Raw genomic sequence first — 19,079 nt, 5'->3', positions numbered from 1 at the left:
AATCTGTGCTCTGTATCACTATGATGTCCTTTATGATGCGTCTGGTGAGACACGTTCAAACACTCGCACTGCGTCTGGTTTCTTGGCGAGCTGCCGTGCTGTTGTACCCGATGTGTCCTCTGAGTCTTTGAGTCCGAGCTGCAGGAGCGTCCTGGCCGCATGTGCATGCTGACCGATGCAGGCCATGTGAAGAGCTGGGGCGAGAGGAGAAAATAAGGGGGTGGTAAGAGACCATATTGTGTTTTTGCATGTTTAACCCATTAATCATTAATCCCAATGACATGCATTGTTATCAAAAGACCTGAATATCTGTTTGTTTCAGCTTCTTTCTATGAGCGACATGTTCCTGCAACTTTTTCTGCCAAAGTTGCAAAAGTTTGGGTCATTTCACATATGAGATCTCTGTTTGTTCTGATTTGTCAGGGCTTCTCTGGCTGAAAGTAGATTTTCAGTGGTGAAGCTCACCCCTGCACATGGAGTGTGATGGAGTGTGATCCTGCTTACCAGTTCTTCCCTTTTTGTCCCGAACATGCAGATCTGCACCCAACTCCAGCAGTGTTTTTATAGTAGATGTGTGGCCCTCCTGAAAAACATAGATTGAGAGGTTATTTGTTATTTAAGATAAAGATTAAGGTTTCCTTTATTCATCACAGATTTTACATACAACACGCAGAGTTGAGGGGGAAACTGCACATGCCATGCATTTTGTGAAATTCTTTCTCCGCTTTTGAGCCATCCATGGTCAGTCCTTCCTCCACGGCAGACCAGGAGCGGTGGGCTGCCAGTTGACCGGCACCCGGGGACCAGTTCCATTGTCGTCACCACTGGTCAGGTGGTGATCTTCTTGCATGTTTTTAGGGCTTCTGAGGCAAGGCACAGACAAAACTGAAACACAGAGCACCCTATGAGTGGCAGTCCAGAACTAATCATTAGCACAACTCACAAAGAGAGGAAATAGCAAAACGTAGTACTCACACTGAATGAACGAAGACAACGGCAGGGATTCAGGACAATCTGGGAAAGCTCTCCCCTTTTATCCTGTGCCTAAAACAGGGTCATGCGCATGAGGTGTGCACCTGAGGAGGCGGAGCTGGCCAGGTGTAGAGACACACCCAGCCAGACAGACGGGGGAAAAAAAACAAACAACAAGGAAAGAAGGGAAAAAGAGACACGAGGAGCAGACAGGTCTGCAGGATCATAACATTTAAAGCATTATTTTATCATGCAGCATCTTTCATTACGAAAGCAATACAAACATTAATCATGACGACAGGGCAGGAAGCAAAACAAGTGAGATTTCTGCGATTAGAGGAATTAGAAGAAAGAAGTAGAGATAACAGGTTAAAAATATAAGAAAAAATATCATTTGACATTTTAGAACAATTTACACGTGGTACCAAAATCACACGAGAAAAGATTAGTTAACAGCCACACTGTCCAAAAGGGTTTTCAAAAGTGATTTTCCAGTCACATCTCCTGGAATATTAAAGCATGAACTTTAGCCCTCAGCACGGAATTAGGACCGACCAATGAGGCATAATCAGTGGATCTGAGAAGCTGTATGCACATGAGTTATCATGTGATTCATTGGACCATTTTCTAACAATGTGTAAATATTAGTTACGTAAATAAGGCTGAACATGTATTGCTGATGTACATCAAAGAGCAACATTATGCAAAGCACCCAACCCTGCTGTTCTCCTCATTTCATTAACAGTGTAGCGACTAGGCCTAGCCTGCTGGAAACCAAAAAGTAAAAGTCGCTGAGAAGCTGAGGTAGGGCTTTGATTGCCAGTTGTATGACGCGCTTCCAAAGAAAGATTTGCTGAGATCATAAATACGTTCATAACTTTTATTATAAAAAAAAACAATAAACTCAGAATAACATGCCGAAATATACTTAAAATAATTTACAGCGTTCAATAACAGCATTCAAAACAGCGGTCAACAAAAAATACAGCGACCCACTCACCCCCTCTCTCACTTATTGTGTCTGTCCACCCCACAGGTAAAGGTGCTTATTTAACTGACCACATGCCGCCGCCCACATCCATGTGACCTATCAGAATCATCGTAATTATTAAATAACAAATGAACAATCAAAAATAACCAAAATAGCAAATATATACACCATAACAAAATTATTTATTTACACTAAATCCATCATGGCTCCTACAAACAGCAACACGAGTTGTTATAATAAAATGTTTACTGTAATATAAAACTTTAAAGCATTCCTGTTTTGTTATTCAGCAATGATGTCTTTAAATGCTTTATCTAAGACATATAGATTCTCTATTTAGAAACAATAAGGCAGCCTGTTGGAACAAAACACCACTGAACAAGTTATCCTTACATTTCTCATCAAATACATTTTGAAAACAAACGCTCCCTTGCTGGGTGGTGCTAGGGTGGTGCATGTTGCAGGGTTTCTGTTATTCTGCGCTGGAGTTTGGAGGATAATTAAACCCAGAATTAAAATGAAATGGGAAACAGAAATATTTAATCCTATTGGGAGGGGGAAACGAACCATTAAGATATAAAGTTATCTCTTATTTTTCATCCTGACGTGCACGGTGTGACAGAAGTTATTCCTGGTACTGGTGAGTGTGACTGTAACCATATTAACTAACAGTTAAAGCAATGGGCAATAATATCCCAACATTTATGTCCATTGACTAGTATCAGCTTCATATGAAGATGGGTGGCCCATCACTATTAAGTCCCACTATAGCTATAAAAGTGAGTGTAATGTTGGTTTGACATACTGCTTCACATGCCTGTTAAACTTGGCTGACCCCGCTGCTGGTGTTAAGCCTCAAAATGAAAATGATTATGACAACCTTTTTGGCATGTTTGCACCAAAGTAACATTTTCATGAGGTGTGAAATCACACATGAAGTCAGAGCCACTAAAGCTAACTTAATGCTGGGAGCCAGCTAACACTCACTGCTTTTTGGAGTCACAGTGACAGGTACCTGGTTTTCTGAAAAATATATACCCTGGTATATAAAAAAAAAAAGAAAAGAAGATCTTTTAACAACACAGCTGTTCTTCTTCTTGTTCTGCTTCTGCTTCAGGTACTTGGAAATAACAGCTTCTTGCAGATTTTTAAAGTCTTTAGGAATGCTGCAGCTGTGTTTTATCAGAGAGAGGTTTAGAGACTCTATTGTGTCCTGTCAAGATTTGTATTGAATGATATTTTAGGGAAAGAGTGACACTTTTTAAACGTCAGGTTGGAGTTGTATTGTTCTGATCGTGTTATGAGTGTGTTTTATCAGAGGGCAAAATATTAAAGATTTTGCATCAGCTGCACTTAATAGTGGATTCACTCATAAAATACAAGTGCATGGCACAGCCCTGTACTAACAACAGCACCTCTGCAGTCTGTGCTCCTTTCAGCCTTACCATGTGAGTGTCCAACAAACAACTAGAACCATCGTTATTCAAGTATTCATTTTAAGAACCAGACAGATAAAACAGTGTAAATACACAGCACAGTGCATATGCACTTCAATGATGTTTATCGAACTGAATGGGGAGTTAGGAGCAAGATAGATGTGGAGATGTGAAGTTATCAGGCCAGTGGCTGGACCTGGTTCTGAATGCTGTCCTGGATGCAATTAAGGTAACATCTGCTTCCAAAAACAAAACTGTTTGACCTGCTTCTCTGCTGGAGCCTTCTCTTCCTTGGGAGACTTTTTTAATCTCCTCATGGACACTCAGATTCAGTTTTGTGATCACTTCTGAAATGTCCGAGTCAGAACTGCAGCCCCAAGAGTATGGTGTAAGATCGCTGTCAAAAAGACGTGTCCATAATTAAAGTTTCGTATTTGTAAAGTTAACAATTTGTGTGTCATAAAAGTTGTTTTACACAAAATTCCGCTGTCATATACCTGAGTCTGTGAAATTGGGTTACGAGTGTTTTTATATGAGTATGAGTCTAAACGCTGTGAGTGCAAAGTCTTGAGAATACAACTCATTTTTCTACGACTACGAAATCTTCACTGTGAATACGAATTCAAGTTTACGGGTACGACTCGAAAAGTGCTGAAATGACGTCACTCAGGTCACAGTCAAGTCGCAGGGGAAAGTAATGATCGGCGATTCCTCCAACTGCGCATGCGCATGCCCCAGACGCAAACATGCAGGGCAACGCCGCCATCCCCGAAGAGACTTCACAGGTAATGTCAATAATAACGTGCATATGTTATTGATTTCATAATATCGAACCATTTTATACAATATACATTTCTTGGACTCACATACTTATTGCTTTAGCTTGCAAGCTAAAGATATTTACATGCCGATGAAGCTAGCTTAGTGCTATCGTTACTGGGTGCTATCATTCATAATTTTCCACCAGAGCATTAACAATCAAGCCAGAATTGGGATGAATTAACGTGAACCAGTAACTTTGTGTAAAGTTAACACGGAAAGAGGGAGAAGGTTGATATGGAGAAATAAACCCGGACATGATGATTCATCCTGCTTACTGCACGATTTACGAGTGAAATTATAAATTTGAGACAATAAGTTACTGGTTCATGTTAACTCATCTGGCTTGATTGTTAATGTTCTGGTCGAAAATTATGAGGACAGTGCATTTTTTGAGGGGTAACATTATATGTTTTATAGCTGTTTAGTGCTAACTAATTAGCACTGGCCCACTTCTAATCCCAGTAATGGTAGCACTAAACTAGCTTCATCGGCATGTAAATATCTTTATCTTGCAAGCTAAAGCAATAAGTATGTGAGTTCAAGAAATGCATATTGTATAAAATGGTTCGATTTTATGAAGTAAATAATGGCTATGCACGTTATTATTGACGTTACCTGTGCAGGGCTCTCAAGTTCAGAGTGAGATTTGGCAGTGGCAGTGAGGGGTGGGGTGGGGACGGGGGTCTGATCTGATAAATGACACATAAATTGGTACAAATAAAAATATTTATTCAATTCAGCATTTCTTAGTGCAAGTGTGTGTGTGTGTGTGTGTGTGTGTGTGTGTGTGTGTGTGTGTGTGTGTGGCTCCCGCTCCGGCTCTGAGGCAGGAGACACTCCGATCGTTGACTTCAAAGAGCGGCTCTACGACCGACACATCACCACTTCCTCTACCTGTTCCACTGTTTTAAAAAATAGTTGCGCAACTTGGTGGGTGTTATCCTGGTAATTTCTCTGAGTGAGAAATGCAAGATATGGCGTGTGAACATGTGAATGGGTTGAAAGGCGTGTGTCTCACGCCCAATGGGTGAGACTTGAAAGCTTTGCCAGTTCAATACAGTTTTGAGGTACATGTAGTTTACTTGAGTATTTCTATTTTATGCTACTTCATATTGTATTTGTAAGTAATACTTCTTACTTCACTACATGTAAATAGTAACTCTGGTTTCTTTGCTGATTCAGATTAACGAATATAATCGACTAAAAGAACATGTTAAAAAAGATAAATGGATACTTCAGCAGTACATAAAGTACCTCAAATAAACTCCAACTTTACAAGCTGCAGTATTAATACATCAGTAACTAAAATCCAGTAAAAAGATGAGGTTTATTGTAAAAGTACCACAGCGTAGAAATACACAAAAGTATACATGTATCACAATCAAAACATCCTTAAAGTACCAAAAGTAACAGTAGATGAATGTATGTCATATTACTGGATGGTAATCGGAGGTACATGAACGAGCCAGCGTCATTCATGATGCAGCGTACTTCCTACACTACCTCTTTATGTACTGCTGGGTAGGTTTATTCATAGTACTGCATCATTTATTAGTTGTGAGATGTAGATTAGAAGTACAAGACAGCAGAAAATGGAAGTACTTCAGTAAAGTAGTACCTCATATTTGTGCTGTACTTAGTTGCATTCTACCTCTGGAAGTCCTGCTTAACGGTCTGGTTGTTGGTGATCAGCCCACGTGTTCCCATGCTGGCTTACAACCACATCAAGGGCAGTGGGAACAGCACCCAGTGCTTCTTCTTCACTTCTTACAAAGAGCCATCACGAGCCATCATCATCCTGGTGGGCATGCACCGTATCCTGACGGTGCTGGAGTTCACCATCCCGCTGGCCATGCTGCTGTTCTGCTCCATCCGGATCTCCAGGTTCCTGAAAGAGCGCCAGACGGGAAAAACCGACAAGGTGCGAAAGGCGATGCGAGTGTGCGCTGCCATCGTTGCCGTGTTCATGATGTGCTTCTTACCCACCACGGTGACGACCATCAGGGTGTGGGTCATCCGCTCATACCGCCCGTGGGACTGTGCCTCCCTCTACACTTTCACCCAGCTCACCATCGTGTCTTTGGGGCTGAACTTCCTGAACTCGGCCCTTGACCCCATCATCTACGTCTTCTCCAGCTCCATGTTCAGGAAGGCGCTCTGCAGCTCGCTGCCCCGCATCCTGCGCTGCAGACGGGACCCAGGCGACAGCGAGCACACGACTTCCTCATCGGGAACTCAGTCCACCACCCAGCAGGAACTGAAATCCACGAGGGCTGACAGAGGGAGTGAAGCCATGGAGTGAGTGCTTCCTCCAAAATCATGACTGGACCAAGCAGTGCTGAGAAAAACGTTTACACCTGAAATTAAAGTGCACTCTGTACCCAGAGACGGACAAATGCATGTTCAGAGTGTAAATGTGTGATGATGATGATGATGATGATGATGATGATGATGATGATGATGATGATGATGATGATGATGATGATGGGGGATCAGAATGTGGTCAGATCTGCCTGACCACATCTGGATTGTGTTCAGATTTCTGGTGTAAATGCAATGCATAAATATTTTTGTGCTTCATTGCCATCAGTTTGTAATCGCACTTCTGTGTGTGACTAACTTTTGTGTCATGTTAATGTTGCTTTGAAAAAAACAAATAATCCATATTTTTCATATAAATATTCATTGAATGTTTTTTCACTGATGGTTATCTGTTCTGAGTTTTCTCTCACTCAAACACACACACACAGACACAGAGACACACACACACACACACACACACACACACACACACACACACACACACACACACACACACACACACACACACACACACCATTATTATTATTATTATTATTATCATGATTGTGATTCTCATTATTGTTGTTTTTAACTGGCCTGCATGTCTTCACTGTTCTCACTGGTATTTTTCTTCCTCATGTTGTTCTGTCACTGTTTTCTTTAAATAAAGATATTTTAACAAAAAACAAAAAAGGTAAAAGAGTGTTGGTGTCAATAAATATATTAAAAAAAAAACAAAAAGGAAAAAGAGTGTTAGTGTCAATAAAGATATTTAAAAAAAACTAAAAGGAAAAAGAGTGTTGGTGTCAATAAAGATATTTAAAAAAAAACAAAGTGCCCTTGAAGGTCAAAGCCAATAGAATGGAGTCTTTGTGGCTTTGATGTAGGATTCTATAAATGTGCTCTCTGGCTGTTCTGCAGTCAGAGCATCTTTGAACTTGACCGAGGAGCATTGACATTATTGTTGGAGTACCACAGTCACATAGTTTCAAGAAGTATCTTCACAGGCGAGCACAGTCTACCACAGCGAGTACAGTCTACCACCACAGGCGAGTACAGTCTACCACCACAGGCGAGCGCAGTCTACTACAGGCGAGTGCAGTCTACCACAGGCGAGTACAGTCTACTACAGGCGAGTACAGTCTACCACAGGCGAGTACAGTCTACTACAGGCGAGTACAGTCTACTACAGGCGAGCGCAGTTTCTAACAGACAGTTCACTACTGACAGTCTGATGGCACAGACAAGCTTCCCAATCATCAGGGGTCGCCTTGATCATCTGGGCCATCTGGTCGTCAGCTCAGAGGTGCAACGTCTGCGAGACCAACTTCAATGCTATCAGTTTGCGCACGACTCGATGAACCAGGACTTGGTTCGATACAGGAGGGCGATGTCTGAGTGGAACGAAGAGCGAGAGAAGCTTTGCCACAGCGTGCAGCACCTGCAACTGGACAACAGCAGACTGCAGGAGCTTCTGGAGCTCAAGGAGAGGGAGTTCCAAGATGAACTCAAGAGGACCAAGGAGATGTCCTCCCTCAAGACAAGCGTCCAGTCCCAGACAGAGCAGGTGGAGATCATCCCAGACCAGAGCGACGAGACACTCCAGCTGACACTGGAGAAACTGCAGAGGACGCTGAACCAGGTGATGCACGACCTCTACCTGAGAGACGAGGAGATCGACCTCCTCAAAGAGGAGAAAGACTGTCTGTCTCTCAGGCTCGAGGAGACAACAGCCACCGTGTCCCACAACAGAGCTGAATTTATCCGGTGCGAAAAAGCATGGAAGATCACACACAACAATCTTCAGGAGAAGTTCAGAAAAAAGCTGGCAGAGAAAGAGCAGAGCTGGGAGACGAGAGAGAAGGAGCTGGAAGGAGAAAGGAAACGTCTGGAGGAGCTCCGTCTGAAGGCCAATGAAGGCAATGAAGAGCGAGAGAAGCTTTGCCACAGCGTGCAGCACCTGCAACAGGACAACAGCAGACTGCAGGAGCTTCTGGAGCTCAAGGAGAGGGAGTTCCAAGATGAGCTCAAGAGGACCAAGGAGATGTCCTCCCTCATAGAGCAAGTGGAGATCATCCCAGCCCAGAGCATCGAGATACTCCAGTTGAAACTGGAGAACCAGAAGAGCGTTGTGCTGCAGAATGACCTGCAGATGGCGCTGAACAAGATGACGCACCAGCTCTACCTGAGAGACGAGGAGGTCCACCTCCTCGAGCAGGAGAAAGACCGTCTGTCTCTCGATCTGCAGGAGAAGTTCAGAGAAGAGCTTGCAGAGAAAGTTCAGAGCTGGGAGACGAGAGAGAAGGAGCTGGAAGGAGAAAGGAAACATCTGGAGGAGCTCTGTGTGAAGGCCAACACCAAGAGGAGGGCCTTGGTGTCCCGAAACAAATGGGTCAAGGCTGGACTGAAAAAGGCGGCTACAAAGAAAAAGACAACAGTCAAGAAAACGAATGAGAGCGGAAGGGGGGAGAACGCAAACTCTGAACGCTCCGTCGGGGTCAACGAGACCACCGACAAGCTGCCAGGAGTCGAGGCTGAAATTCTCCACAGCGAGCAGACCGAACCTAACGATCTGCAGGAGAACCTCAGGGAGGAGCTGACCGAAGTCTGCCAGGCGAGAGCCGATCAGACGGAGGAGCAGGAGAAGGACGTGCAAGACGTCCGCCTGAAGGAGGAGAGTAAGAAGGGTCGCTTCAGGTTTCTCTTCAAGACTCCAAAGACAAAGGAGGAGAAGGAAGAGAAGACGAAGCTGAAGGAGGAGAAGAGAAGGGAAAAGAAGGAGAAGAAAATGGAAAAGGAGGAGAAGAAGAGGATGGAAAAGGAGGAGAAGAAAAGGGAAAAGGAGGAGAAGAAGAAGGCAAAGGACGAGGAGAACAGAAAGGCAAAGGAGGAGAAGAAGAAGGCAAAGGAGGAGAAGAAGAAAGCTTAAAAGCTCGCGTCAGAGGACAGTGAGGAGGAGGAGGCTGCTGGTTGTCGGCCCCAGGTCGGATAACGGCAGCTCCCTCTTCCTCCCCCATCACCTCTCGACCCTCCCTCCACCGTCCTTCCACCCTCCCTGCCGTCTCCATCGCCCCCCTTCCTCCCTCCACCCCTCTCCTTCACCCCTCCTCACTCCTCCTCCCCCATGGCCTCTCCGCCCCCCCTCCACCCCTGCACCCCTCCCTCAGCCCCCCCCCCCCCCCCCCCCCCCACCGCCTCCCCCCTTAACCTTTAAAATTTAGATTTAACATTTTAGGTTTAGATTTAACTTTTAAAAATTTGATTTAACATTTTTTCCACACCGCCTTCTTTGGACAGCACCCACAGACACACCTCCACCTTGTTTCCAGGTGACTTAGATTTAACTTTTAGATTAAACATTTATATTAACTTTTAGGTTTCGATTTAACTTTTAAAATTTGGATTTAACATTTTAGGTTTAGATTTAACTTTTAAATCATTGCTAAAACACATTGCTTTAATCAGGACCAAATGAAAAATAAAAATTGGATAAAAAGAAATGCACGCATCTGTCTCTGTGAATGAAGACGGACAGAGGACAAACAGCTGGAAGACATGATGGAGGCTGTGAAGTAGAAGTCCTGCTCTCTGTCATCAAATACTCATATGGTTCATTTAGAGAATCGACTCACTGTGAAGGTGAAAATAAAATCAGTGTGTCGTCGTATTTCACGTGTTTCTGAAACTTTTCTCCTCCAAACATTTCACAAGGTTTCATTTTAAGACCTGTTGAAGGCCAAAGAGGTCCAATCAGGTCATCGGTGTCCAACAGAATGAAGGTTTTTTGGATCAGGACTTCATGTGACGACCCCTCAGATTCATCGGGTGACCCTCTGGTGGGCCCCACCCCGGTACATGTACATGTACATATATACATGTACACACAAACATACATTTCTATACATACACACATGCGTATATACGTACATGTGTGTACATCAACAAGTGTGTGTTCACTGTGGTCCATCTCAAACGGTTTGACCGTTAGATGTTGAAGGTGTTTATCCAGAGAGGCTCAGGGACAGTTGGACAGTTGTCTCGTGAGGATTTGGCCTCTTGAAACGTCTCAGTGGTATTTCGTGGAGTCAAACTGTGACTTCCTGCAGCAGGGAGGTGTCTGAGGAGCAGGTGGCTGCAGATGCTGCCATGTCTCCCTCTAGTGTTTGCTTCTGTAGCTGCTCCTCAGACTTCACATTCACACTGCTGGTTAGAGTCCTTCAGCTCTGGTTCACTCACAGGAAATATCAGATTTACATTCTTTAAACTGTTGCTGCTTTAATCTACAGCAATGTATCATATCTATAAGATCATCACACGTTTGCAGCGTGGCCGTCCTGTGAGAACCACGTATCTCATATCTCGAAAACTTCATTTTAGCACAAACATTCCACATCAACGCAGCTGGAGATACGAACTTTTCACTGGACAGGAAGGAATCTGAAAGGTAACTAAAGCTGTCAGACAAATGTAGGCGAGTAAAAGCACAAAGCTGCATGAAATGGAAATACTCAAGGTGGAAGTACCTCGAGTGTGTACTTGAGTGCAGCGCTTGAGTAAATGTACTCAGTTAAATTCTGCATGGCAGAATTGAGTTTGTTTAATCAATAGAGGCGATCGGGTAAAGACGGTTTCAGAGATGTTGGCAGGTGTCTCCTTTGGACGGGGCCAGGCCAGCTGTGTCCTCCTGTGTCCCGTCTTTGTGCTAAGCTAACCTAGCTTCTGACTGTATTTATCCCATAGATGTGATACCAAAAACCTGCCACCACAAGACGGCTTACAGGGAGCAGAAAGGGACATTTTCAGCCTGAGAAGGATCCCACAGGACAAATCCAATCATCTCCAGACACACAGCGAGTGGCAGCTGTTCTCCTGGCAGATCTCCAAGAGGAGGGAGTGACCGAGGGAGGGACAGACAGGAAGGAGGCCTGAGGAGGCTCGTCCTGCCGGCACGCCACGGCTCCCCAACAGCCCGTCAGTTACTCCGCTGCTGTTTTTCAGAGCTGAATGGTTGCTCGACTCGCTGTGAAAATCGGCAGCCAGTGTGTGATGGTGAGAGGCCGCAGGCAGGCCGGCGACACAAGGGCGCCGGCCTGCTGTTTAGCCCCCCAGGCCTCGCCGGCCTGTGTGCCAACACTCGACCTTTGTGTGCCGACCACACGGCTCTGTTACTGTACCGTCTGCTCAGCATGGACGCCTCACAGAACCACTGCTTTTAGACCAAATGACAGAGACTTTCCACTTGAACTTTTCTTTTTTGTGTTCACCGCATGATGCCAGCATGCGTGCAGCCAGGTGTTTCCAGCTAACGTTAGCTAACATCTCGCCTTCAGCTGCTCAGTGGACAGCATCTGATATCTGTCTGTTGAACCACCATAACAATAACTTACTTCGAAACTTGAGAGTCCTGCTTACACGCATACTAGTTTTTACAAACAGTATTTTCATGCGCATTAATAGACACCAGGCAGCCACAAAGACTACAGAATTATCAGAGGTTGCTGATGTTTAAAGCTCAGGTTTTATTTAGTATCTGACTGCCAACTGCGATGGCAAGCTACAGGCTAATGATGATATCAAAATACAGTCAGATGAAATCATACGCAGGCAAGTGAGCTTACCTTTAACATGTTAAATCATGTATAAACCTCAGTGCACAGCATCTCCAAACAAGATACTTATTCCCATGCAGCAGAAACACCATTACAGCCTTTATAGGTTAGTTTTGGAGACAGTTCTCAAGTTATTACAGTCCATGTCAAGTCTCAAGTCACTGCACCAAAGCCTGGTCAAGTCAAACGATTCTGTCACTCCAGAATACATTGCACAACACTGCAAAGTAAACATTTATTTTGAAGTACACAGATGATTTTCTTTACTTATATTCCATATACAGGGCCAAATCTGTGCTCTGTATCACTATGATGTCCTTTATGATGCGTCTGGTGAGACACATTCAAACACTCGCACTGCGTCTGGTTTCTTGGCGAGCTGCCGTGCTGTTGTACCCGATGTGTCCTCTGAGTCTTTGAGTCCGAGCTGCAGGAGCGTCCTGGCCGCATGTGCATGCTGACCAATGCAGGCCATGTGAAGAGCTGGGGCGAGAGGAGAAAATAAGGGGGTGGTAAGAGACCATATTGTGTTTTTGCATGTTTAACCCATTAATCATTAATCCCGATGACATGCATTGTTATCAAAAGACCTGAATATCTGTTTGTTTCAGCTTCTTTCTATGAGCGACATGTTCCTGCAACTTTTTCTGCCAAAGTTGCAAAAGTTTGGGTCATTTCACATATGAGATCTCTGTTTGTTCTGATTTGTCAGGGCTTCTCTGGCTGAAAGTAGATTTTCAGTGGTGAAGCTCACCCCTGCACATGGAGTGTGATGGAGTGTGATCCTGCTTACCAGTTCTTCCCTTTTTGTCCCGAACATGCAGATCTGCACCCAACTCCAGCAGTGTTTTTATAGTAGATGTGTGGCCCTCCTGAAAAACATAGATTGAGAGGTTATTTGTTATTTAAGATAAAGATTAAGATTTCCTTTATTCATCACAGATTTTACATACAACACGCAGAGTTGAGGGGGAAACTGCACATACCATCCATCCATCCATTTTCTACGCCGCTTATCCCTTTCGGGGTCGCGGGGGGGCCGGAGCCTATCTCGGCTGTCAACGGGCGAGAGGCGGGGTACACCCTGGACCAGTCGCCAGCCGATCGCAGGGCACATACACACAACCATTCACACTCACACTCACACCTAGGGGCAATTTAGAGTCACCAATCAACCTAAGGAGCATGTTTTTGTCTGTGGGAGGAAGCCGGAGTGCCCGGAGAGAACCCACGCATGCACGGGAAGAACATGCAAACTTTACACAGAAAGGCCCGACCCGGGAATCGACCCTGTGACCTTCTTGCTGTGAGGCACGCGCACTACCTGCTGCGCCACCGTGCAGCCCACATGCCATGCATTTTGTGAAATTCTTTCTCCGCTTTTGAGCCATCCATGGTCCGTCCTTCCTCCACGGCAGTCCAGGAGCGGTGGGCTGCTAGTCGACCGGCACCTGGGGACCCAACTGTCTGTTGTCACCATTGGTCAGGTGGTGATCTTCTTGCATGTTTTTAGTGGGGGTTATTTAAGGAGGAAACCCTGGGTGAACACGGGGAGAACATGCAAACTCCACACAGAAAGGCCCTTATTTTCCTCGAGCAGCAGGCACTGAAGGCATGGTGGAGGACACGCCACCAGCGCCCACAGCGGGATTCGAAGCGGGACCTTCTAGCTGTGAGGCGACAGTGTTACCGCTTGTTACACCGTGCCACCATTTAGCAGGTGTGTTAGTAGGTTTGTGAATATTTAAAGGTCTCGACTGTTCTTCTAAGAATTATTATTTTTCTTTGCCAAATTCAGTTGCATTTTTGAGGGGCTAAAAGTGCTGAAAAACATGTCACATACATCAGAAGTGCTGAAAATGTTGATCTGATATGGGTCTTTGGTGTGGCTAACTGGTTTTAGGCCCAACAGTTTTCAAAATCACAGTTCCCACCTTTAAATTTGAGCTAGATAAATTTGGTAGGCAGATGGACCATCTCCAGACTTAGGTATCAGCGGAGGACACTGGTAGTTTGAGGAGATTTTAAATCAGAAACATGTGGGTCAGTATTTAAAATGACTGTAAATGATGGTTAATACACATTATTTATCATCAGCACACCTGGATTAATTATCAATAATCAATATTGATTGATTGAAGAGATCCAAACTGCAGCACCATTTGAAGACAGAAGAATTCTGGCTCTTGGACAAATGCAGCTGAGGACCCCTGCCACACCTCTTATGACTAGGCTGCAATACATTATGAGGTGTAACATTTCCTATTTTGAAATACATTATTTCTTGATCAATAACTTGTTAGTGATATTGAATATTCAGTGCATCTGGAGATCACTCACAGTGATCCTGTCCCCAGATGGATGTGGTTTTAATGTGGCTTATTTCCGTATCGTTGACATTGTTGTAAAAACTGCTGCAGAGAGTGTTGTGTGTCGTTGCTACAGAGTTCACAGATTAACAGATTAACTGGTTACACCAGTGAATTTACTATCAGCTCCTACATCACAGATGCAGATTGTGTCTCCTTTTCTCTAGTACACACGAGAAGCGGTGAGAAAAATGTCTGAATCAGAAATAATATGAACTGACTTTCTGAGCCTTCTCTGCCTCAATTTCATGATGTCCCAGTCATAAGAGATGTGACGTTAATTAACCGATTAAATATTGTTTTGTCATCATTCCAGATCTCAGACCTTGAATTAAAATCAGATGTGGACCTTTGAGTGACAAGTTTGAGAATCCTTGATTTTCAGACTACGGGAAGGACTTATTCATAGGAAGATAACACAAAATGTTTTGATTTGAAACCACCACTTACTTTTTTCCCCATCTGACTCAAGGATAGAGAGTTGTATGTCGTGCAGATTGCAACGTAAAGTAAATCTGTGATTTGGGAATACATGAACATACTTGACTTGAATACATTCATGGCAAACTTGTTATGATTCAGCTGAAATGCATTATTTGCCTCATGACCCTTCCACAGCAGAGATGTATACAGAGATGTATAAATGAGAATTTGTGAGTTACTGATACACTACTCAAATGTTGCGTCAGTTTTACAGTTAGATAACATTACGTGTGCAACTTCAACCACACAAAAATACAGATTTACAGCCAGTGACTCTTAATTCACACAGTAGGCAAAAATCAGCATATAGAAATAGTGTGAGAATGGCTGTCCTTCCTCTGTGTGATCACATTTCATTTCCTCTCTGCTCACCTGCACGCTAGGTTTCATGCATTCTCAACACATGCTTATCAGATCTTGTCAAATTAGTCCCCCTAAGCTATACATTCCCCTGGTTGGGAGTCACTGATCTCACCTTCGCAGCGTAATGCAGTGCAGTGACCTCAATGTCAGTGGCCTTCTGGTTCACGTCTACCTTTAGGTCCCGTACCAGGAACCACAGCGCCTCCTCCTGGCCGGTGACAGCGACCTGGTGCACCGGCTGAACCCCGAGTATGTCAACTGCTGTTGGAGACACCTACAGTGCACACAAGTCAGGTTGTGACGGCACACATTGATATCACAGTTTCTACATAAGCTGAAACATTACTCAATTAAGATGCCTTGTTCTACCTGGTGCTTCTCTAAAAGCAGCCTGGCCACAGAAATGTGTCCGTTCCTGACGGCATCCATGAAAGGAGTGACTCCACAGCTGTCGGCGCTGTCTGGGGTGTAGTCACATCTGAAGGAGGCCGGCAAAGGTGAGGGTCAAGGTTAGTGAGCTGCAAATCATCACTGAACTGAAACGTTCAGACCGATATTTCTCCCAAAACAAGTACCCACATTAACACGTGTCACTAGCTCACAACCACAATCTGATCTGTTGGCCAGTGAGCAGCTCCACTGAGGTACGTGGGGCCCTGCTTGAGGGAACCTCTGCAGCGGCAATGAGGGAGGAGTAAGCTCTGCTCTTTCACCTCCCCCCACCTGAATTTATCCTGCCAAAGTGGGGGTCAAGCTATAGTCTCTGGGTCACAGTATTGTTCATACTTATCAGATATTCTCCTGACTACCAGTAGTTCAAGTTTGTCCTCTGTGGAGGACATAAACCTGAATATCTCCCACCCACTGCATACTACTGAGTTAACTCCTTTGCTATCAACAGAGAACATTTAAAGCTTTTCAACGATACCAAATGTGAAGGGGGGGGGGGGCTTTTGTACCTTTCTCTTTCTCATTAAGGACAATGGCATCCATCAGTGCAAGCGCATTTTATGGGAAGAGGAAAAGTAGGGTGCATAATACTTTTTATTGAGCAAATTTTGGCTTGAAATGTTGTTGGTTGTTGTCTTGGTAGCGAGGAGGACATGTCTATTATTTTAGAACATTTTAAGACATAAATTCTTCACACACCAAAAGTCACAAATAACACCATGTGTCTGCAGAGCTCACTGAATAATTTGAGCTTCCATAGGTTTTCTTTAGGGGGAATATTCCCCATACAAACTTTCAACCTACCTCTCCAACAAGATCCTAACAGCCTCCTCACAGCCGTGCATTGCTGAATGATGAACAGAGAGTGTTGGTTATAATCTGACAATGACTGCAAAAGATCCCTCACAAAACCTTCAGTGATCATCAAACCACTTGAACAGTTGCCTGTAACAGAATACCACACACTTAAAAATGACAGATTGTTGGGTGATAAGTGTTTTAAACATTTTTTTGTGTATGCCAGGTGTAGCCAGGAAGCCAGGAAGTTTTTCCTCGCCACTGTCGCCAAGTGCTTGCTCATGGGGGAATTGTTGGTTTCTTTGTAGATAAAAGAGCTTGGTCTGTACCAGCTCTATATGGAAAGTGTCCTGAGACAACTTCTGTTGTGATTTGGCGCTATACAAATAAAATTGAATTGAATTAGCCACCAATGGGGATGTGAGGTCACCTTACCTGCAGTGTGCAGCGGTGTCCTGCATGTTTTGCTCTCTGTCCTCCAGACATCTGGTGCCACAAGAAGTAGGTGCTGTATGACCAGAGGATCGCCCTCCCTGCAGGCGATGTGGAAGGAGTTCCAGCCATCTTTGTTCCTCAGCGAGGGGTCGGCGCCATGGCACAGCAGCTCCTGGATCACGCTGAGGTTTCTCCGAGTACAGGCCATCATCAGGGGAGTCCTGAGAGAGAGGAGGCAACGCTGACACCTGCTCTGACCCAGTGAGATCTACTGAAGTCAGCAGTCACATTACAAGCTTACAAGCGACTACCCAGTGACATTTTTATTGTGAATTAAATAAATATATCTTCATTACTGAACATTTTAATGGCAAACAAAAACTTTAGAATAAATTACAATCAAATTTCAAAATTGTTCACAGTAAATCATTAAGTTTTAATTTTCAATCTGTAATTTAAGTTAGATCAGATATCATCCAATAAACTGCAAATGATCATTTTCATTGTCATTTTCACATGGTGTATAGCACTTCACTTCTTTTTGCTGTTTTTACAGTGCAAGAAAAATATAAACGTGTAGTTACAGTAGAAACATGCCTTAAGATGGTGAAAGATGGTCAGGGCTTAATCTTTGAGAAAAACTGACACTTATATCTGTGAGTCGCATGGAACCATAACACATGAGAGATTCACGCGCGATTAATATTGATACACCGACTTCTTCGCTGTTTTATATCACTGTTTCATTTGTAAGTTTGTGCTTTGAAAATTAGGGTTTCGCATAACACGTTGACTCAAATTTAGTAAACGAAAAATACATTCCTTCGAGCCGGATTCGAACCAGCGACCTAAGGATTTCAGCATTACGCCACTACAGTCCTCCGCTCTACCAACTGAGCTATCGAAGGAAGTTGCTTTCCACGGACGGACTATGCCTCTTTATCCAATAGCGGGCGCCACATAATTATTGTTAGTATTATCACTGCTTCGTCCTTCGTGCAACCAGGTTAATGCGGTGATCCTCACCAATCAGCCTTCTTCAGGCTGTCTACCTTGGCTCCTTCCCGGAGCAGGAAGGCAACACAAGCCTGGTGGCTCATGGATGCAGCTTCGTGCAGTGGCCTCTTGTAGTCGTGGTTGTACACCTCCACATCCATACCAACTCGCTTTACTAGATACTTCACAACTTCCAGGTGTCCCAGTCTGGCAGCGTAGTGCAGCAGGGTGTCTCCTGACCGACCGAAGTGTTTGCTACTGACAGCCTGAACCGTCGCCGAGCCGCCTAATGTTATCTGTTTCTCCAGAGAGCTTAATTGTCCTTCCTGGGTGAGCTTCACCAGAAGTTTTAAAGCGTTTTCGTCCATGCTGGATGGAGATTGAGGGCTGCTGCGGGAACATAAAGTCACTTGCCACTCAAAAAAAGAGAAGAGTTAAGCGGAGATGCACGGAGACATGGTGGACAGAATGTTTACTAGATTTTTTTTCAGCAGAGTAGCAAAAAAATAAGTGGCCAACCATGATCTTGCCCTGTTCCTATCTCTTCGTACTATGTAATAAATGTGACATTATTGGAATATTAACACATAAATACATGGTTGTAAGTTCAAAATGAAGACATCTGTATATTTGTTGCGCTTAATGGCATAAACATATCTATGAATTTTAAACAATTCAATGATATACAACTTATTCATATCATACGTAAAGAAAATCATGCCAATGAGGAACAAGGTGAGTACTGAGTATTGTCATAGCATATCATAATACATTTTCTTACTGGAAAAGTGAAAATTAGGGGCTATCGTCTATAAAAGTTTGTGTAACAACGTTTCATGTCCAGAGGCCCATCTGGTGCGTGTTGACGCAGTGTTAGGCTTTAGTCGTCCTTTCCAGCAGAGCGACACTACGGCATTGTGGGAAATGTAGTTTTGAGACGACGTAATACTTTGGCTCGCTGAAAGATCCCCAAACTGTTTAAAAATCTTGTATTTCTTCCAGGATAGAAACTTAGACGCAATTTACTTTTCAATAGGATAATAAATGCTATTTA

At 44.0% G+C, this 19,079-nt stretch overlaps 3 protein-coding genes and 1 non-coding gene across 4 annotated transcripts; 2 read left to right on the top strand and 2 right to left on the bottom strand.

Annotated features, from left to right (window-relative positions):
* The first annotated feature begins 4,145 nt into the window (after positions 1-4,145).
* LOC139350927 (hydroxycarboxylic acid receptor 2-like) lies at positions 4,146-6,523 on the top strand. The gene is made up of 2 exons (XM_070992604.1): positions 4,146-4,184; positions 5,882-6,523. The coding sequence occupies exons 1-2, from the start codon at positions 4,146-4,148 to the stop codon at positions 6,521-6,523; spliced, it is 681 nt and encodes a 226-aa protein (XP_070848705.1).
* A 1,356-nt stretch (positions 6,524-7,879) lies between these two features.
* On the top strand, positions 7,880-9,275 carry LOC139350926 (flagellar attachment zone protein 1-like). Its single transcript, XM_070992603.1, has 2 exons — positions 7,880-9,174; positions 9,242-9,275. Exons 1-2 carry the CDS (start codon positions 7,880-7,882, stop codon positions 9,273-9,275), a joined length of 1,329 nt encoding a protein of 442 aa, XP_070848704.1.
* A 2,679-nt stretch (positions 9,276-11,954) lies between these two features.
* On the bottom strand, positions 11,955-18,525 carry ankrd16 (ankyrin repeat domain 16). Its single transcript, XM_070992092.1, has 7 exons — positions 18,056-18,525; positions 17,030-17,250; positions 16,601-16,643; positions 15,716-15,824; positions 15,459-15,620; positions 12,925-13,003; positions 11,955-12,614 (listed from the first exon to the last, which is right to left on the bottom strand). The coding sequence occupies exons 1-7, from the start codon at positions 18,391-18,393 to the stop codon at positions 12,451-12,453; spliced, it is 1,116 nt and encodes a 371-aa protein (XP_070848193.1). The 5' UTR covers positions 18,394-18,525; the 3' UTR covers positions 11,955-12,450.
* Positions 17,850-17,937, bottom strand: trnay-gua (transfer RNA tyrosine (anticodon GUA)). The gene is given in 2 exon segments: positions 17,850-17,885; positions 17,901-17,937. It is a non-coding gene; the product is annotated as a tRNA-Tyr (tRNA).
* Positions 18,526-19,079: the final 554 nt, after the last annotated feature.

The sequence above is a fragment of the Chaetodon trifascialis genome, chromosome 22, assembly GCF_039877785.1.
Source record: "Chaetodon trifascialis isolate fChaTrf1 chromosome 22, fChaTrf1.hap1, whole genome shotgun sequence".
In the NCBI taxonomy this organism is placed as follows: domain Eukaryota; kingdom Metazoa; phylum Chordata; class Actinopteri; order Chaetodontiformes; family Chaetodontidae; genus Chaetodon; species Chaetodon trifascialis.
Note: the sequence above shows the minus strand (reverse complement) of the source record. Positions and strands in the feature narration are given on the sequence as shown.